At 41.2% G+C, this 20,186-nt stretch overlaps 1 protein-coding gene across 5 annotated transcripts in view; it reads right to left on the reverse strand.

The window, feature by feature from the left end:
* LOC149241179 (putative WRKY transcription factor 4) overlaps nucleotides 1–19,928 on the reverse strand; it is a 55,400-nt gene extending 35,472 nt beyond the window's left edge. The window contains exons 1-4 of one of the 5 annotated variants that reach the window (XR_016246565.1): nucleotides 18,858–19,927; nucleotides 13,950–14,833; nucleotides 13,550–13,813; nucleotides 13,271–13,429 (exon numbers count right to left, since the gene is read on the reverse strand). Coding sequence is in view for 3 of the 5 variants with exons in the window: in XM_089373906.1 (XP_089230032.1) it covers nucleotides 13,659–13,813; nucleotides 13,950–14,340 (546 nt within the window). In the remaining 2 variants the exon portion in view is untranslated. The other 4 variants (XM_089373906.1, XM_089373904.1, XM_089373905.1 and 1 more) reach the window with 4 other exon arrangements.
* Nucleotides 19,929–20,186: the final 258 nt, after the last annotated feature.

A 20,186-nucleotide genomic window follows, 5' to 3' on the forward strand; every position in this document is an offset into this window, starting at 1 on the left:
AGCAGTGCGAGAGGCACAAGAGTGTTGCACCAGTGCAGGAAGGCACAACGAGGCGTGCAACGGTGCGAGATGCAGGGAGTTGCTGCAGCAGCGCAGAGGTCAGAGAGAGGGAGCACTTGCCAGCGGCAGAGGGAGCTTCAGCATCAGTGGGTGTTTCTAGCCCAACAAGGAGGTCAGTTGGGAGATCAGTTACTTACTTTTCAGTTACTGAGTTGCAGTGCAACAGTGGGTAGCACGATGCAACATGATGAGAGGAGGTGTAGTGCAGATGCAATGTTGGGAGAAAGGACCAGCAACAGCACGGATGCAGAGGGAGGTGTCGTACAAATGCAGCAATGGCAGTGGCAGAACCATGGGCAACAGTAGAGGAGGTAGCAGTGCAGAGGATGGTGGGTAGGAAGACCTAGCATCAACACAAGTACCGATGTTGGATGATCAGAGTAATACTCAGTGAGGAGTATTGCTAGAGCACAGTCCTCGCTAAGAGGGAGTGTTGATTTGGGGTAGCATCGAATGTGCTCTAGCCACGAAATTTGGTGGAGAGGTTGGGGCACATGAGATCTCCAATACCCAGAAAGGGTTTGGGCAGATTCTAAACAGATCAGGAGATATTAAAATAATTAATATTTTTAATGGAGTCCCTAAGTCTAAACTTAGGGAAAATAAAATATTAATGTGTATTAATATGAATCTGTGTTAGAGTGGTCAAAAAGACATGGATCAAGCCAGATCTAATCTTAGCGTTAATTAGGGACTTAATCTTGGTCGTTGAAATGTCAATAGGAAAAGTATAAGAGGAGGCTTGAGGGTCACTTGGAGAGTACACCAAATGATCAGTCATTCTATTCTCTAGAGCGCGGTTTGCCAAGAGAGGTAGTATCATTGATCAAGAGAGCAGCTGAGAGGCATTGAGTACAAAGAAACACAGAAGGCAGAGATTGTGTCGGGAGAGGAGCGCAGCAGCCAAGGAGGGTGACGTAGAGCCAACAAGGGCTCACACAGAGGCAGCCAAGTGCTGCGCAGAGCACCAGAGGGGCCAGCGCAGCTGACGCAGAGGCTCCCAGAGCTGATGCAGGGCCTCCTAGGGCTAACGCAAGCCTAGAAAGGGTGATGCGGGGCCAACGTGAGACAGAAAGCTGACGCAGTCCAGATTGGGCAGACGCTGGGGTTGCAAGAGCAGTTTTGTGCTAAGGAGATGTCGGAAGGGTTTTCCGGGGCTTCAGCCAAGAGATTTCTCTCAAACTGTGAGGTATAGCTGCTAAGGAAATTCTCTGTTGGGTAGGCCAGTTTCGACACCCAGATTGTACTCTGATATTGCTTAACAAGAAAACCCTCAGATAGCTGCACCAGTTTTCCCGCATTGGGTTTTTCTGGGGACATTGGTCCAAAAATAATGGTGTCATGTGGTGTGTTTGTTCTTGTTTCTTTTAGTCGTTGATCTGTAATATGTTGAGCATGCAATGGTGTTTATTTTCAGTATTTACTCTGTAAATAACTTGGTAATGAAAAATAACAAGTAGGTAGGAATAAATCAGAAAGAGTGCATGAATGGTTTCTAAGCTAAGTAAACTTAGAAACTTCAACACTATCTTAGATTTCCTTGGAGGTTGTCAGCTTAGAAACATAGGCCACCAGGCGCTTGTCGATAGAATCCCGAATGATCTTCCTTGCTTTGACTTCTCCCTTGGACCACTTTCTTTTGGCAACAGCAGATGCATTTGATGGAGGCGCAACAATATTGACTCTCACATGGTCCAACACTTCCTGATCTTCTAAAGTTAGATCGAGAGACATCTTCCATCCGTGATAGTCAAACTTCTCACGGAGCTTGTCTTCGGCAGGGAAGAGTGCTGAGGACCCCATGAAGTTTTTAGGACAGCCTTGCCAACCTTCTCTTCCGTGATTGCTCTTGCTATTACTCTTGGGCTTTGTCTTCACCTCAGCTCTCATACCATGTTAAATTATGGTATGTTCTATGCTTAGAATAGTTTACTTCTTTTCTTCTTATTACCCACAGATTAGCAATCACATATACATTAAGTAAAGTGCAGATAGAACATTAAACGATCAACAGAAAACAAGCCAAGACAAGAGACACAAGATGTGGCGGCTAGCCAGCGACAAACCCCAATGCGGGGAAACCCTTTGATCAAATCTTCTTTTATCTTCAATAGTTCAGCAGAGAGAAATAGTACAAAATCAAAATTCTGTAATTTTATATCAGTAGCAACAAACCCTAGATCAGCAAAGTCAAACTTGATCGAACGAGTTGAAATTGACCTCCAATATGCTTGGTCAATTTCCAGTCAACTAGCCCTCGAACAGCCTGAAGAAACAGACCCAAAAACAAAGTCAAACTGCTGTTGATTGAAGTCAACCTGCTGCCCAAAACTAGGGCAGTCAACGTTGGTCAAACCAGAGGTCAAATTGCCCCAGTTTCTACGCCAAATTCTGTGGCCTGCCTAGGAGAGGCAGCCACACCAAAACTGCACCTTTGATGAGTCAACACTTGGTCAACGCAGGTCAAAGATGCCTTCTGCTGCCTCAGTCAAACTCGGTCAACGCAGTCAACAATTTATGTGTCCTCTTTCAGCCTGCGCCTTCTTGCTTCCTACGTGTGAGAGATCCTCTTCCTTGTGTATACCCAATCATACAAGGAGAGAGAGAAGAATGAGAGATGATGAGATGATTTGAAATGAATCAACCTCACTTGTATTTATATGATTTGTGCCACACATTTAATTGTTGGCCGACCTTGACAATTTGTCAAGTAATTACAAATAAATTCATATCTCCATAAATACTTGTCGGAATCGAATGATCTATAGATCAATCCTACACCTCTCGACAAGAGGAATCTAAGAAAAATATCAGTTGCCATAAATGAGGTGGCCCACATGGAGTTTGGCCCTAGTTGCCAATTTTAATAGGGATCAAATCTCTAAAGGTGCAAACCTCTTTTTTCAATGCAAAAGAGATTTGATCCCTCTCGGTGCTTGATAGATCCGGAGTTATGATAGATCTAGGTTGGTCTACGTGCTCCGGACTTGACCTTGATGAATTACACCAACATGCCTTCTGCAAATGAACTGGCGACCTGAGGAAATAATCAAAACGTAGAGGAAAACTAAGAAAAACTCGTTACTATCGTTGCAGAATTACTTGATAGAAGAGTTGTCTGACCAAACCTGACAATCAACTAGTAGACCAATAGAAGCCAAGATTTCTAAATATCAAATCGTACTGATAGATAAATCAGATTTAATCTACTAGTCAGGAAAAGTAATGTCACAACAAGGAAAGGAGACCCCAATGCCCAAAAGAGAATCATGTATATATATAATGAGGACTATCCCAATTTAAAAGCCGTGCTGGAAGCATGGTCGAAGGTCCTTAACCATCTAGATAGCTTAGGTTATCAGGATCCTCCCAAACACATCGAATATCTAAAGAATATTTCAAACAATTACATTATATATTACATATTTTACATAGCATATGCAGTTAACAAGTTTATGGTGTAGTAAATTCTCGATATACCATATGGTGGCAGGAAATTCAAGAATTTTTAACTGGCAATTCTGCAATTCTACCTTTTCTTGATTAGAAAACAACATTGATATAACCGAATTACATATTTCAACTGTGAAACTTTGTGGTACAGGCCAGTAATTTCGTCATCCAAATCTTCGTGTATAGGACCACTCTCAATTGCAATTGATCAGCAGGTGGAACCGACCTGCTACAAAGCCCATCCCTGCATCCACCATTCCTACCAGCCTCGAGAATTTGAATTTCATTTTATTTGAATTTGATTTGATTACACAGGCATATTTCCAATAAAAATTGATGCACATAAAGATGATTGAATTTGTCTGCAGGAAAGCAAGGCCATTGCAAGGGATGTGGCTGATCGAATCAACTAGGGTATGAATCCCAAGTCCCAAGACAACAAGCTAAAATTTTCTAAATAAATGCTTTTCAAACAAATCAACCGAAGATATCAGAAGAGTTTCTAATGGTAACACATGACAGTAACAGGTTATTATTTAGTTCTTTGTGCACAATCACACAAAGTTACTTGTTAAGTTTCCCACCTAGAAAGGTGAAACAATAATGTTTTTTTCAATTAATTCTTTTAGCCCACCTATCAAAATTATCAGAACAGGTTAAAAAATTCCAAGCCAGAAGAGTAAGAGACTAACTAGTTTTGTTTTTTACCAAATTTTCTCGGAAGAGTTGTCAGCCTAAAACAATTGTTATCAAACAACCCACCAAACTTATCAAAACAAAATTGAAACGTAAAAGCGTCAAACATTTCACTGACATCTGGAAATTTGGGGTTTGCATGTAGCTACCCGGATCTGAAGGGTCGTGCGCCAAATAGAGCACCCCTTAGTCGGTTCGCCATACAGACAGATCGATGGACGGAGCAGGAAAGATCAACTACTATTATCTTACGCACTCACCTACCCAAGATCAAATTCGTCTAGCTGGCCGCAAGTGCTCGCAAAGTTACCTTGTCTTTTCCTGATCAATTTTTGAGAATATTTATGTTTTGGCCGCACGAATCTCTTCCAGTCCAAAGCATATTTGTGGCCATATGTGACCGTAGGCTTAAAGTCATAGGTTAATCGAATTTGGGATGAAGAAAAATTCATAGATAAAGCTAAGGCTTCATGAGTGGGCCTACGCCTTCGGCGCTTCCTAAATCTTACCCATTTTATAACCTATGTAGCGTAATGTATACTTTTTCTACGAGGAAAGGTTTTTTTTTTAAGTAACTTTGTTATTTTTTAATGTTTTATTGCGGAGTTGAGACTCTACAGGGTGGAGGAGTCTATTCCTTGAACTTACTTTATCACAACAAGTCAAAGATGTCCCCTCATGGGATTTGAAACCTGGTGGAAGGGATAACATCATATTTTGCCAACCACTCAGTCGTCCCATGAGGAGACTTAATGACTAATACATCTTTGTAAAACAAATTACAAAGATGTACAAGTCATGAAATCTCGTCATGGGAAGACCAAGTAGTTTAAAAGGTCTCATTCACCAATTTGATGTCAGACTTGGCAATGAATGTAAAATTAATTTATTATTATTTAAAATTAAATTATTAGTATTATTAGTATTTATCGCATTCTTAAAGTGCACAATATATATATATATGAGTCTCTACATTATTAGCATTTAAAAAAATTGACATCTTATGTTTATTCATCAATCTATATATAACGCCAACATAGTGAAGTAGGGTCCCTTACAAATGCAACTTTCTTCTTCCCTTGTTATAACAATATTGAGCATTGATCTACTCTTAATATTTCCACAATTAGATCATGCATGAGAAATGCTAATAATATTTCACCTTATTGGTCTCAACCATTAGCATAGTCATCATCACATGTCCATTCATTTTGCTCCAAGTTAACTACAACCAATCTCAAAAGATTAGACAACATATTATATGTTCTTCGCCTTCACCTTGCTAGTCCGAACCATTCATAAAGTGATCATCGTGTTGATCAAGCCTTTGCATCTTCAATGGACTCAAGGATGGCATCATGCCTTATTCCCTTTGCATCGAGATTGTAGCATTAGATTCAACCCTGTCATGTGCATAAACAATTGTAAAAGAATGATAACATATCTTTGTACTCAAAGAAAGAATCGGTAACATCTGCTTGGGGTAGCTCAACTGGAAATGGTCGTGGAAATGAAGTCTCACCAAACCGGAAGTCTTGGGTTCAAATCTCGTGCTATCCCTCCAATCGGGATGAGAAGTTGGACATGATGAAGATGTAGTCCTACCAAGCTTACAAACAAAAAACAAAACAAAAAACGGTAACATATCATTCTTATTGTCTAGAACATAGTTAATTATCCTTCTTAGCCCGTTTGATAAAACAAGGAAATGCTAACTGCGAAGTTATAAATATCAGCAATAAGATTTCCAACATAAACCCTCATTATTTGGTTTCCATAAGCAAAATATTATTGTGTTTTTTTTGTAAATAAAAAACATAGATAATTATATAGTTTTTGAATTCAGGCTTCTATGATCCATATTTTGTAAATTGAAATTCTTTCGGTAAAAATCACATTAGCCCTAATAGCAGCCATGGAAGGAGGTTTAACGCAGGCCCTAACTGCTGGCCTTATTCCACTCATACGCTGGAAAGGAAGAGGTCTCTTCCGCAGACAAGTAAGGGTTCTATGCAACAAGAGAAGGATCCCTTCTCGCTGTCCTAAAAGAGACCTTTATACACAGCAAGGAGAAACCCTATAATACATTGTCATAATGGAGCTGGAAGAACAGTGAGGAGATCTGACTGCAGGCAAAGAATGGAGATGTATTACGAAGCCCTCTAACAGAAACGCAGGGCTAAAGTCAAGGCACAATCATAGGCCCTAAATGTTGTCATAGGAGATGTTGAAGTTTCTAAGTCTAACAGTTAGAAACCCTCCATGTACTTTCTGATTTATTCCTTCCTACTTGTTCTGATTAATTAAAAAGTTATTTACAATGTAATTACTGAAAATAAACACAAGTACGTGCTCAACACATTACAGATCATCAACTGAAGGAAACAGAAACAAACACACAAATGACACCATTATTTTTTACTAATGTCCAAAAAAAACCCAATGCGAGAAAACCGATGCAGCTATCTGAGGGTTTGATTTATTAAGCAGTGTCAGAATACAATCTGGGTGCCAAATCCGGCTCACCCAACAAAGAAAAATCTCAGCAGTAGTACCTCTCCTTCGTAGACAAATGCTCCGGCTGAAACCCCAGATAAACACTCCGACAACTCCTCATCTTCAATCTGCCCCACGAAAAACCCCAGCGTTAGCTTCTAGGGACTGTGTCAACTTTCCCGGCAGTTCCAGCAGTTCCCGACGGTTCCGGTTGTTCTGGCTATTCCCGACAATTCTGGCTTCTGCCCTCTGCGTCAGCGTTCCCGACAGTTCAAACTTCAGGCAGTTCCTACTATTCCCAGCAGTTCTGGCTTCTGCTCTCTGTGTCAGCGTTCCCGGTTGTTCCAGCAGTTCCAATTGTTCTCGACAGTTTCGACTTCTGCCCTCTGCGTCAGCTTTCCCGGCTGCTGCGCTGATCCTCCCGACACTATCTCTACCTCTCTGCTTCTATATTCACTGCCCCTCAGCTACAACTCCATATCACTCTCTCAACTTTCTCAACAAACCCAGCCCCAGAAAGTCGAAATATTGATCTCTTGTTGTGTTCTCCAAGTGACCCTTAAGACTCCTCTTATACTTTTCTCGTTGACAAATCAGCGGCCAAGGTTAAGTCCCTAATCAACGGCTAAGATTAGATCTGGCTTGATCCATGACTTTTGGACCATTCTAACACAGTTTTATATTAATTCACATTAATATTTTAACCCTAAGTTTAGACTTAGGGACTCCATCAAAAATATTAATTATTTTAATATCTCTCAAACTGTTTAGAATCTACCCAAACCCTTTCTGGGTATTGGAGATCTCATGTGCCTTAGCCTCTCCACTAATTTTCGTGGCTAGAGCACATCTGATGCTACCCCAAATCAACACTCCCTCTTAGCGAGGATTGTGCTCTAGCAATACTCCTCATTGAGTATCATCCGCCATCGGTCCCTGTGCTGATGCTAGGCCTGCTGCCCAACATCCTCTGCATTGCTGCATCCTATACTGCTACCCATGGCCCTACCACTGCCACTGTTGCATCTGTTCTGCAACTCTCTCTGCATCTGTGTTGTTGCCCATGGCCCTGCCATTGCCACTGTTGCATCTGCACTGCAACCCCTCTCATCATGTTGCATCGTGCTACCCATAGCACTACCACTACTAACTGTTGCACTGCAACTCAATTACTGAGAAGTAAGTAACTGATCTCCCAACTCTGACATCTCCATCAAGCTAGAAACACTCCTGATGCTGAAGCTCCCTCTATCACTGACAAGTGCTCCCTCTCTGACCTCTGCGCTGTTGCAACAACTCCATGCATCTCGCACCGTTGCACACCTCTCTGTGCCATCCTGCACTGGTGCAACACTCTCGTGCCTCTCGCACTGTTGCAGCCTGCTAGCCTCATGTTGTCCTGGGAATCCTGCACTGTAGCTCCCTCTGTCACTCCATCCGCATCCGTCTCTACTGACATCGCCACTACTGCTACTCTTCAGGGCTCCCGTAGCAAGGTCTTGGATCATGGGTACCTCGAGGATCCTGCCCCTCATCCCTTGTAGTCCTCCTGATTACAGCTCGATGTCTCCCCACTTCTTCTGAAGTGGCACATGAGCACTCATGGCACAATCATCATCTGTCTCCACTTCCTTCTCTGCCCTTGCTGGCGCTACCTTGGTCTCGGAGGCCTCTCCCTTACTCTTCTTCCTTGGACACTGGGTCGCATAATGACCCAGCTCCCCACAGTGGAAGCATTTGACCTTGGAGAGGTCCTTCTTCTTTCGTTTCTCCTGCTTTCCCTCAGATGCTAGGGCAACATCTTCTTCCTCCTCCTTCTTGATTATGATCCCCTTGTCATTGCTTCCCGCCTTGCTTAGCCTTTTGATCTCTTCTTGGCAAAGAGCAACCCACATTTCCTCCCAATCTGGAAGGGTCACCCTGCCCAGTATGCTCTAGACAAACACCTCCCAGTCTTTTAAGACTGCGTTCAGGGTTGTTCTCACCATCAATTTTGGATCCGACGTCGCCACTATGGAAGTTAGTTGATCCTGGATCTCCTTCAATCGACCAAGAAATGGGTCGATCTGTTCTCCCTTCTACATCTAGTATGATCGCAGCTAATTTTCTAGTAGCATCTTCCTCTGCACGGAAGTATGTTGATACAACTTGGTCAGGGCCTCCCACATCTCCTATGTCGTGTTCTTCTCGGCAATATGTGGTATGATACGATCCTTGACCCCGGCAAGGATGATAGTCTTAGCCCTCGCCATTGCAACCTGTCGTTATCAGCCGGGTTGGGTCAAATGGGATAGTTATCGTCCTCAAGGCGAAGTGCTTGACATGATTCTTGTCTAGTACGGATAAGATTCTGGCCTTCCAAACTACAAAGTTTGAGGCTCCGTCCAGTCTGTCCTGGTCTCTTACTCCGTGTAGTGCCGTTCCATTGCTCTTCTACTTCCCTCCTGGAAATTCTCGATGTGACTCCCTCTGAGCCTCGATTTCCCTCTTGAAAATCCTTCCGTCGATGTTGAGATGCCCCCTACTCTGATCGTCTGTGCAACGCATCATTGATCCATATTTCTCGGCTAGAAACCCTCGGTAGCAACTCCCTCCTCCTTAGCCTTGCCCTATTAGGTATTGTTCTGACAACAGTACCCCACCATCTCCACTCTACAACTTATCCACAGCCTCCTAAACCCCAGCAACCTGAAGGTGAGGGTTCCTAGGCTTTGTGCAGTCCCAGCACCGGCAAACTAGCTTCCTAAGCCAACTGCGTCAACCCTCCTGGCCTCTGTGTGAGCCTGTCTTTGCCTCCCTCAGCCTCTGTGTAACCTCTTCTTGGCCCGAACTTGATGACGCAGGCACTGCGTCACCCCTTCCTTGCTGTTTTGTTGCTAGGAACAGCTTTTGTCACTCGGGACAGTTGTTTTCTGCTGCTACTGCTCTGCTCGGCTAATGTCCTCAGTTCTCCTGTGATCTGCAACCACGCTCTAATACCATGTTGAAGTTTCTAAGTCTAACAGTTAGAAACCCTCCATGTACTTTCTAATTTATTCCTTCCTACTTATTCTGATTAATTAACAAGTGATTTACCATGTAAATACTGAAAAATAAACACAAGCACATGCTCAACACATTACAGATCATCCACTGAAGGAAACAAAAACAAGCACACAAATGACACCGTTATGTTTGGACTAATGTCCCCGGAAAAACCCAATGCGGGAAAACCGGTGCAGCTATCTGAGGGTTTGATTTATTAAGCAGTTTCAGAATACAATCTGGGTGCCAAATCTGGCTCACCCAACAGAGAAAAATCTCGGCAGCTTCAGAGACAAATGCTCTGGCTAAAACCCCAAATAAACACTCCAGCAACTCCTCAGCTCCAATCCGCCCCACGAAAAACCCTAGCATCAGCCTCTAAGGACTGCGTCAGCCTCTTCTAATGCAGTCATAAAGGAGTTAGAATGTAGCAGCCGAAAAAGTGACATACAATTTGCAGCAGTCATTATACATGGACAAGAAGACTGTATGTCCTTTAAAGACAATCCAATGGCCCATTTTTTGTCAAACTGGAAGAGAAAACCTATCAAAAATATCAAATCCCTGGATGTGCAAACTTTTTTGAGGGCGTAAAGAGTTAAAGTAAGGTGATTTCCCCACTTTGGAAACTGTGACATCCCATTAGCAACATGCCTGTGGCAGATGGTACAATCTGCCAAACAATGGTACAGTCTTCCAAACAATTGATCTAACCCTACCAGGCTGTGGTCTAGCAGGCAACTTGTGACAATGAAGGCAGTGGCGAGGTACACCCAAACCCTATCCTTCACTTAAGTGTGGATCTAACTTATACATTACACGTCCCTCATGTTGGGTTGTAAAGCTATAAATATATCATAAGAACTATCTATGCTGGTTTGTACAGCTATAAATATATCATAAGGACTATCTAGATTCACTGATATCATGGAAAATCTTATCAAAATATGCTTTTCTGTGAAGCTTCAGAAAGAAAAATCAGCAATTCATCAAAAAAAATCAACACAAGAATTGGTTTATTTTGACAGCTCAAGCTCTGTTTACTTAGTAATATTGTTTATTTTCTAATATGTAAAAACAAAAGGTCTCAGTGGAAGACATTAGTCAGTAGAGTTCTTCATAAAGGAAAAGTATGAAAGGGAGATATGAAAATTCAAGACTTTGAAGAGGTGGCCTAGAAAGCCTCATGTTCAAACATGCAACAAATGTGCAAATGTTTATTTCCATCTGCTGCCACAACCCACATAGATTATGACTGATAATGGGAAATTCCTAAATGAAACCCATGATTGGAGAATAAGTAGTTTAAATAGCACAAATCTGGAGCATAAACAGAGAACTTGAAAAAAATGGAAACAAGGAAACAAATATGATCAAGAACCATATATGCCAGCAAGGTGCATTTGTACACCAAGCAACCCAAAGAAGGCTAGCACTTAATTTATTTTATCTATACCATATTAAGACAAACATTATTAGTTCACATTACAGAGAATGGGTACAAAATATAGACAAGCAGATACCCTTTGGAGGCAAAACTTGCCATAACCATAGGCACCTGATGTGGGACTGCTCAATAAACCAGAAAGTTAGCTACAAGGAGAAAACTAATCGATATGGTTTCAAAGAGGTTAAATATAAATCCAACAAATTAACACAAATCAGAAAGAAATAGGAAGATCAAGAGACAAACTCTAACAAAAAAGAAGCATTAAACAACATGAATGAGAAACAAAGAGCTGAAAAAAGAGAGTCCTGAGACTCTAAAAAATAGAGTTTGTCAAGTAAATCACCAAAAAGGCTTGGACAAGGAATCTCAAAATCACAATTACCCTTCTCAAACCAGACCCTAGCAAAAAAAAAATATTAAACAACATGAATGAGAACAGAGAGCTAAGCAAAGAGCATCCTAAGACTTGGACAAATGGAGATGTTCAAGTAAATCTCCAACAAAGCTATAATAAAGAAATCACAATTCCCCTTCCCAATGAGACTTGGACCAATGGAGATGTACAAGTAAATCTCCAACAAAGCTATAATAAAGAAATCACAAATTCCCTTCCCAAACTTCTGAACCAAGCAGGCAGCAGGAGAATTGAGATGTAATGGATACACGGCAGCAGGACATTGATGAGGAGACAGAATCAGAATCCTTTATGAGAAAATGGGGGATGTAAATGTGGAAATTTTAGCATTATTGTATGATCATAACTTCCTAGAAACTCTATCTAAAGATAGGCTTAATGTTCTGCAACACAAAATACAAAATGGAAACAAGGCCTCATTAAAATCAAGTTAAAAACCTCTCAGAGTCAAAGCACTGGGCATCAAAGCAAATCCTTTAAAGTCCCAAAACACAAATCAAGCAAGGCCTCATCTAAAATCAAGTTAAAAACCTCTCAGAGTTAAAGCAATGGGCATCAAAGCAAATACTTTAAAGTCCCAAAACACAAATCCAAATAAATATAAGAATGGATGGAAAACATCTAAGGAAAAACTACGAGAAGAGGGTTAGTTACTTGTTGATTCAAGTAAAACTCAGATTCTGTGAGAGGTTTAAACTTTATCTCCAAACAGTCATAATCAGTGTTGAAAATATCGGTATCGGCAAAATATCGGCGAGGGTCCAAAAAATATCTTATCGGCAATATCGGCGAAAATATCGGCAAAATATCGGCAAATATCGGCAAGCATAAAAAATAATTTTTTCAGATTTTTAAATATAGCCGATATTTTCAAAATATCGCGATATTTTGCCGATATTTGCCGATATTTTGAAAATATCGCGATATTTTCTCGGCGATATATCGTTTTGCCGAAAATATCGCGATATTTTCGAATATCGCCGATATTATCAACAGTGGTCATAATAACCTAAAATGAAAAACCTATCCTGAAATATTAGTGGACTCAATGCTCCAGGTAAAAGAGGAGATTCATAACAAGGAAACACATGATGGGCAAATCAGGTCTGTGATTTCTCTAAGAGGCAAAGTGCAGATCCTCTCAGAAGATTTGGAGGGGGTGTAGATGTATCACCCCCATGATTTTGCAAGTTTCAACCACAAATATCTTCCAACTCTCCTATCTAGTATCTATGCTACACAGGAACATAGCATATTTTTTACTTTCTAAAGCTTAACTTCCGTTAGCTTATACTTTGCAGTTTTTTCTCTGTCCTTATCCTCTTTTCCAAGTATTCTGCTGAAATTATGCTCGAATTATCACATCAGAGAGTTCTGTATCAGACGTATACACTTTGACAGAACTTAATTTGACTTACTTTCTACTGTTATGATATGTTAACAATCTACAAACTCCATGTTCCAAACATTGCAACATTCTTAAATACCAAATTGCAGCATAAACTTACAGGACATGTACTAGAAAAAACAAAACGCATAAACTTTACCAGAATTCATCTGACTGTTATTAAATACTGTTAAATACATACGACAATTTAAAATTTCAAGGAAATTACGGACATTGACCATCAAGTACAAAGAAAACACAGTATGAAGAAAAGAATAATTTAGGATACCTTGGGTTGGGATTGCCTTCTACTACTTTCTGTCCATATACTTGCGCCAGCGATACCCATCATCAAGGATATCGATATCACTGGTTGTTTGTACAACAACGAGGCTCCTGAATAGTTCTAGTTGCCCCTATGATGTCCATCGTATCGGTTTCTTTCTTCCTGCCAATTTTCAGAGAAGCATTTGACGCATATTAGAGCAAGTAATTAATTACAACTGCAAAAATGATCAAATAGCTTCTACCAAATGAACAATCTAATATGAATTCTAATAAAAGTAACCTGGTTGAATCAGATTCTTCTTCATCAAGATCTTCACCAGAGAACTTGTCCACTTGTGTCCTTCCATCATCATCTTCACTTGCAGAAATTGATGATAGCTCAGGTGTACCTAGTGACTCCAGGTGATTAGGGGTTTGCCAGAGAACTTCTCCACTTGTGTCCTTCCATCATCATCTTCACTTGCAGAAATTGATGATTGCTCCGGTGTACCTAGTGACTCCAGGTGATTAGAGTTTTGCCTTCGCGGTGGGGTAGAAGATGGATCTGAAAGATCAGTAATAACAGAAGCTGATAAGGACCTTTAGGCTTTCAAGACCTTCACTCTTCCCTTGATGAGAATAACTTGAAGCATGATTAACTTTCATTAACCCTAATTTAGTGTTTTCCCAAGACAACCCACCTTCAACTTTGACAAGAGAACCACAGCCTTCGGTACTTTCTCCCTCTTCATGAGGGGCAGTTACGGCAGCAGCAGCTCCCATCTGACGACTGGGCTGAGGTTTATTATGGTTATGAACACCCTTGTACACAATCTCCATTACATGTCCATCAAGAGAACGTTCAATCTTCTCTTTGGTTGGACAACTAGGGTGTGTGCACTTGTAGTAACTCCGAGGATATTCACTGCCTTTAACATGCCTTTGCCCATATTTGCGCCCATCGTCAGAAGGCCTTTCAATTCCAGTAGGAGGAACTATTGCAGTTTGGTTAAACTCTGAAAGCTGCCTTTGTTGCTTCTCCTCAAAAGAAGCTACCTGTGAAGGAACAGCACGAAGAGGAACAACTTGCATAGCAGTTTTGCCAGTCGTTGGTGGTTCAGATTAAGAATCTGCCACAGGCACTTTTGTGAGGTTTATTATGGTTATGAACACCCTTGTACACGATCTCCGTTACATGTCCATCAAGAGAACATTCAATCTTCTTTTTGGTTGGACAACTAGGGTGTGTGCACTTGTAGTAACTCTGAGGATATTCACTACCTTTAACATGCCTTTGCCCATATTTGCGCCCATTGTCAGAAGGCCTTTCAATTCCAGTAGGAGGAACTATTGCAGTTTGGTTAAACTCTGAAAGCTGCCTTTGTTGCTGCTCCTCAATAGAAGCTGCCTGTGAAGGAACAACCCGAAGAGGAACAACTTGCATAGCAGTTTTGCCAGTCGTTGGTGGTTCAGATTAAGAATCTGCCACAAGCACTTTTGTCTTGCTAAAGATTGGCGAAGTCCACATATGAGCATCATCCTGAACCCCTTTTAGAGACTGGTGGTGGTTGTAACCAAAAGTTGCCTTCAAGATAAAACCCGTACAACTGTTACTTTTTCAACTTCCAATGTTACTAACTTGAAATAAAATCTAGAGAGAGAGAAAATGGAAAAATCAATCAATTATAAAACTATAGAGAGAGGATTCCAGTAAGCTCAAGATCAACATGCTCATTGTAGCCCCATCTAAGTCTAGTGTGTGCAGCTGAAACAATCCCCTATAAATTGAAATTGTTTGAATTGGGTGACAAATCCAAATAGAAATACATTTCCAGTTCCTCAAGTATAGCCCAAATTGGATTTCCCTTTTCTAGCTTGATCCCTATTTTTCAATCTAGCCCAGCATCCATTATATCTTGCCATTTCTTTTCTATTCTATTCTAATCAGGACTGAATTTTACAGAGGCGTGGAAAGCAAAAAAATGTCAAATACTTGACTGCACTCTTGTTCAAAAACAAAAATCGTACTATAGTGTTACCAAATTGTGTTTCCAAAAAGCCAGAGGCAAAGAGTTGCATGATGATTACCAGGTTTCCCAAAGGTTGCATGTCTGAACTAAGGTTGGAACTGGCAAGAGGTTTGAAAGCAAAGCTGGAGCAGCTGCCATCCTCATTCTTTACAATATCTAAGGCAGCAGTAGCAGCAGTGCTTTGAAATGAAAACACTGTCTTGCAGCAGGATCAGAAGGTAAATCCTAGACCAACTTAACAACTGTTAGCCATATGTTGCATAGGGACGGATTCATTGAAATATTAACCAGATAAGTGCCTGGCTGCCAGCATAACTAGATAACCATTAAAGCAACAAGTGTTACCAGAATTATATCAGCTAAATTAATTACGCTCGATAACCTTGTGTCTGCGGCCAGTCTTGCTACCTTAGATCAACTTATCATTGAAGTCCAAGTGGGCACTTAATGGTAAATCAACAACAAAAAGGAGCCATTTTTTTCATAGGGGCAGATTCATATATGGTAATGGAACATAAGTTGACTGCTCCTAAATAAAATTATATGTTTCGAAACTGTTAATTCATATTAAAACACAGTATGCACAATATCTAAACCAAGCCCACTAAATAATGAATTAAATAGTTTCCTTCAATAATATTTGTGGTAGGTGGCATTCTATTTTACAGTTATGGTTGGTGAAAAAGGACACTTGTGGCCCACTTGATCTCAAGGGGTGCCACATGGCAGAGTGGGGCCATGCATATTTAAAGGTGTATGTTTGCCTAAGACGACAATTCTGGAACACATTCATTCATTTTGGCATTCATTCGAGCATCCACTATCCATCATTTTGGTGAACTACGTTTTTGTGCGATGAGCTGGTGAGCCCTATGCTTGGAACCTAACATCAGCTAGAAGTTATTTTGGTTTATAGCTGGAAAGGTGCCTAGAGAGTAGCACGAGCTCCTGTAACTTGTAAGCCCAGAGTTGAGACCATCTCTGGCTGGCTGTAAGGCACCCTGAAGAGGTGGGCACCACCGAAGACTCGCAGGGCACAAATAAGGGATATGCCACTCAGGCATAGGTTCAAGAGAGTGGAAGCCTGTGGTTGGAGTAGTGTTTTTTAAGTTAATACCTCATCCGAGGATATGTGTTTGTTAATTGGTTTTCATCGTTGCATGTGGAGTTGCACCCTCGGCTCGGGGGTGACCCGTGGTTGAGATTTATGAACCACGCGATCTGTGGTAGGGTGGAACGTGGAGAGCACGCAACCACTTGGATTTTAGTTGTAGATAAGTGTCTACTATGCAATTTATTATATTTATGTGCCATGCATATAATTGTATGTTTTCTTGTTGGAAACCCTAGTTAGGGTTTGGTATTTATGTCTATGTGTTCCATTGTGCATGAACGTAATATGTTGTATTTAAACCTTAATTTTCCTGTGCATAAACTCTAGCTAGTGGAGTGTAGATTAGTAATGTACTTATTGGGTTTTACTAAATAAGGTTTTATGAGTTAGATATACTTTGTTGTATGACTCTAAATTATTGTGCAAACCCTAATTACTATGTGAATGTTAATGGCTACAACATTGTGTTAATTACTCATTAATTATATACGTTTTTAATGGATTCAATGCTATGGTTAATGTTGATTTGGGGTAGCATTGGATGTGCTCTAGCCACGAAATTTGGTGGAGAGGTTGGGGCACATGAGATCTCTAATACCCAGAAAGGGTTTGAGCGGATTCTAAACAGATCAGGAGATATTAAAATAATTAATATTTTTAATGGAGTCCCTAAGTCTAAACTTAGGGAAAATAAAATATTAATGTGTATTAATATGAATCTGTGTTAGAGTGGTCCAAAAGACATGGATCAAGTCAGATCTAATCTTAGCCGTTGATTAGGGACTTAATCTCGGCCGTTGATATGTCAACAGGAAAAATATAAGAGGAGGTTTGAGGGTCACTTAAAGAGTACCCCAAATGATCAGTCATTCTATTCTCTAGAGCGGGGTTTGCTAAGAGAGATAGAATCAGTGATCGAGAGAGCAGCTGAGAGGCATTGAGTACAGAGAAACAGAGAAGGCAGAGATTGTGTCAGGAGAACAATGCAGCAGCCAATTTGGGTGACGTAGAGCCAGCAAGGGCTCACGCAGGGCCACGCAAAGGCAGCCAAGTGTTGCGCAAAGCACCAGAGGGGTCAACGCATCTGACGCAGAGGCTCCCAAAGCTAATGCAGGGCCTACTTGTGCTGATGCAGGGCTAGCATGAGACAGAGGGGCTGACACAGTCCAAATTGGGCAGACGCGGAGGTTGCAGGAGCAGTTTTGTTCTGAAGAGCTACCAGAAGGATTTTCCGGGGTTTCAACCAGGAGATTTCTCTCAAACTGTGAGGTATAGCTGCTAAGGAAATTCTCTGTTGGGTAGGCCAGTTTCGGCACCCAGATTGTACTATGATATTGCTTAATAAGAAAACCCTCAGATAGCTGCACCGGTTTTCCCGCATTGGGTTTTTCCGGGGACATTGATCCAAAAATAATGGTGTCATGTGGTGTATTTGTTATTGTTTCTTTTAGTTGTTGATCTGTAATATGTTGAGCATGCACTGGTGTTTATTTTCAGTATTTACTTTGTAAATAAGTTGTTAAAAAAAAATAACAAGTAGGTAGGAATAAATTAGAAAAGGTGCATGAAGGGTTTCTAAACTAAGTAAACTTAGAAACTTCAATAGTTAATACCCAGGGGACAAAATTACAATGGGGTTTGCACAGAGTTACAGGGGCTCTAGAAATGAGATAGGGTTTAATATCTGAAATCAGTAATTATGTGCTTTGGCAGAAATTTTTGGGGAACTTTGGTTTATGGGTTAGTAGCATTTCCTAGTTGGGGGTTGGGGATGTTACACAATTAATGTGGCAGTTCATGTGCTCACCTCAATCTATGTCATGGCATGCATGACTAGTTTGGCAAGTAGTATCTATAGCCACCTTATCCGTCTTCTAGTAACCTCTAGTCCTCCCCTTTCATTCCTCTTGTTCTAAAGTCTCCTTCCTCTCTTCACGTCCTGCACCTTCCATCCCTTTTTCTATCATTAACATGCAGCCCGGTCTACGGTCTGGGAATCTCTATTAAGTGGTATAAGTCTTCTCACTCTCTTTTGGACAATGGCTCTAGTCAATGCAATTGCAGTTGCAAAAAAAAACTTAGCTCGATTGTTTCTTCAACAACAATCACCACATTAAAAATAGCACTCTCATTTTTTTCAGTTGAATCTTCAATTATGCTTCTCGTAGCAGTTGAATCTTCAATTATGCTTCTCGTAGCAGTTGGAGGTTGTTCCCTCGCCCGGAGCATATGTAGTCACCAAAGTTATTTTTGTAGATGTGCATGTCTCAGTGCAAGTCAGAGCATACCTAGATTGAACCAAATGTTGGGAAATTAGGGAACTGTAATGGATGCTTCGACTGAGAAAGAATGTGGAACAGCCGCAGATTGAGGATGATGGTCGAGTCTGAAGCAATGCCGTAGTCCTATAGTGTGTGATTATCTTACAGAATTTGTCATGAATAAATCAAACTTTGGATACTTACTAATATGCCTAGATGATTTTGGATTTCACACTTTAATTCTTGTATCCGCCTCCCCTTCCAGATCCGCTTGCAAACAGTGCTTCCTTGCAATGTTCTGATAAAAATTTGTATCAGATCCGGCGCTGTGGTGAGTGGATTTGTCCTTGACAGAGGTCGATCTGCTGTAAGGTACTCAGGATCTGATAGATCTGGTCGAAATGGATCCCAATCCATTGCTTGAGTCATCTGATCTCGGTCGGCATAGCCTTCCATCCTGGGATCGTGAATGTTCTCTATCGCCTTCTTGTTTTCTGCCTGTAAGGTAGGCAGTGGACGTTTCTCATTGCTCGATCCATAAAGGCCATCATCAAATGCAGTCCCAACGCTTTCTACTGTTGCTCTATACTTCTACTTGTTTTCACCCTGGTGGGGGCGTGGATACAAAATCCTATCGCCAGATCCAGAGCGGCTTCCATTAATTCCAAACGCGTGGTCTTATGGGTTAGGGATCAAATTCACTAAATACTCGGGCAAACCATTGGATACTATGACAGCAGCGTCAAGTTTCTCCTCTATAGATCTCTTTCCTTCTTCAGCCACTCTGTGCCAGATGATAAATCCAATGGGGCGGCGTTGATAGGGCTCGATCCAGAGTAAGAGCCGAGACATAAGTGAAACTCTAGATCTAGCTGGAGCGAGGGCAAATCTGCTTTTTGTGAGAGCGGATTCGTTAGAACTTTGTCAGATCTATAAAGAAGCATGTATTTCGAAGGGGAAGAGATCTTTCTGGATCCAAACAGAGATTGTGCAAGAGCTAGGATTCCGCTCTCTAGTTCATGAGAAGAAATCTCCGTTAAAATTCTGGCCGAGATCGTAGTGCTAATGACATATTTGTTGTGTGCGCGATTGGATCCCGAGTTGAGTGGATCGATGTTGCCCATTAGGCCGGACTGGGCAATCCCGTGGAAGACTCCTGTAGAAGCCCTCTTTTCCGCCATCGAGATCACTCACTAATCACCCAAAGAAGTCCCCATTATTCTCGTCTAATAAAAGATAATGTTCCTTTTAGTTGTTGGATTCTTAGGTTATTTTGAGGGTATTGCTTAAATATACCAATGTTGATGCCCGGGGTAATGAGATCATTATAAAGCAGCAAAACTTGGACAAGTGACCATCGGAAGTGGTCACACCTATCATGAGTACGGAAGAGCAAACATGTGTGGGACCTCCACCTCATACGAGCATGACAAAGTAGGGTGGAGAACCATGTAGCTTCATGATATGACAGTGATGGATCTTAACCCCAAGAGAAGGATTCGAAATTGTTTCACCCTCTAAAGAAGTCACATT

Source organism: Pinus tabuliformis, chromosome 8, assembly GCF_031772625.1.
Source record: "Pinus tabuliformis cultivar Carrire ecotype Pingquan chromosome 8, CPIR1, whole genome shotgun sequence".
In the NCBI taxonomy this organism is placed as follows: Eukaryota; Viridiplantae; Streptophyta; class Pinopsida; order Pinales; family Pinaceae; genus Pinus; species Pinus tabuliformis.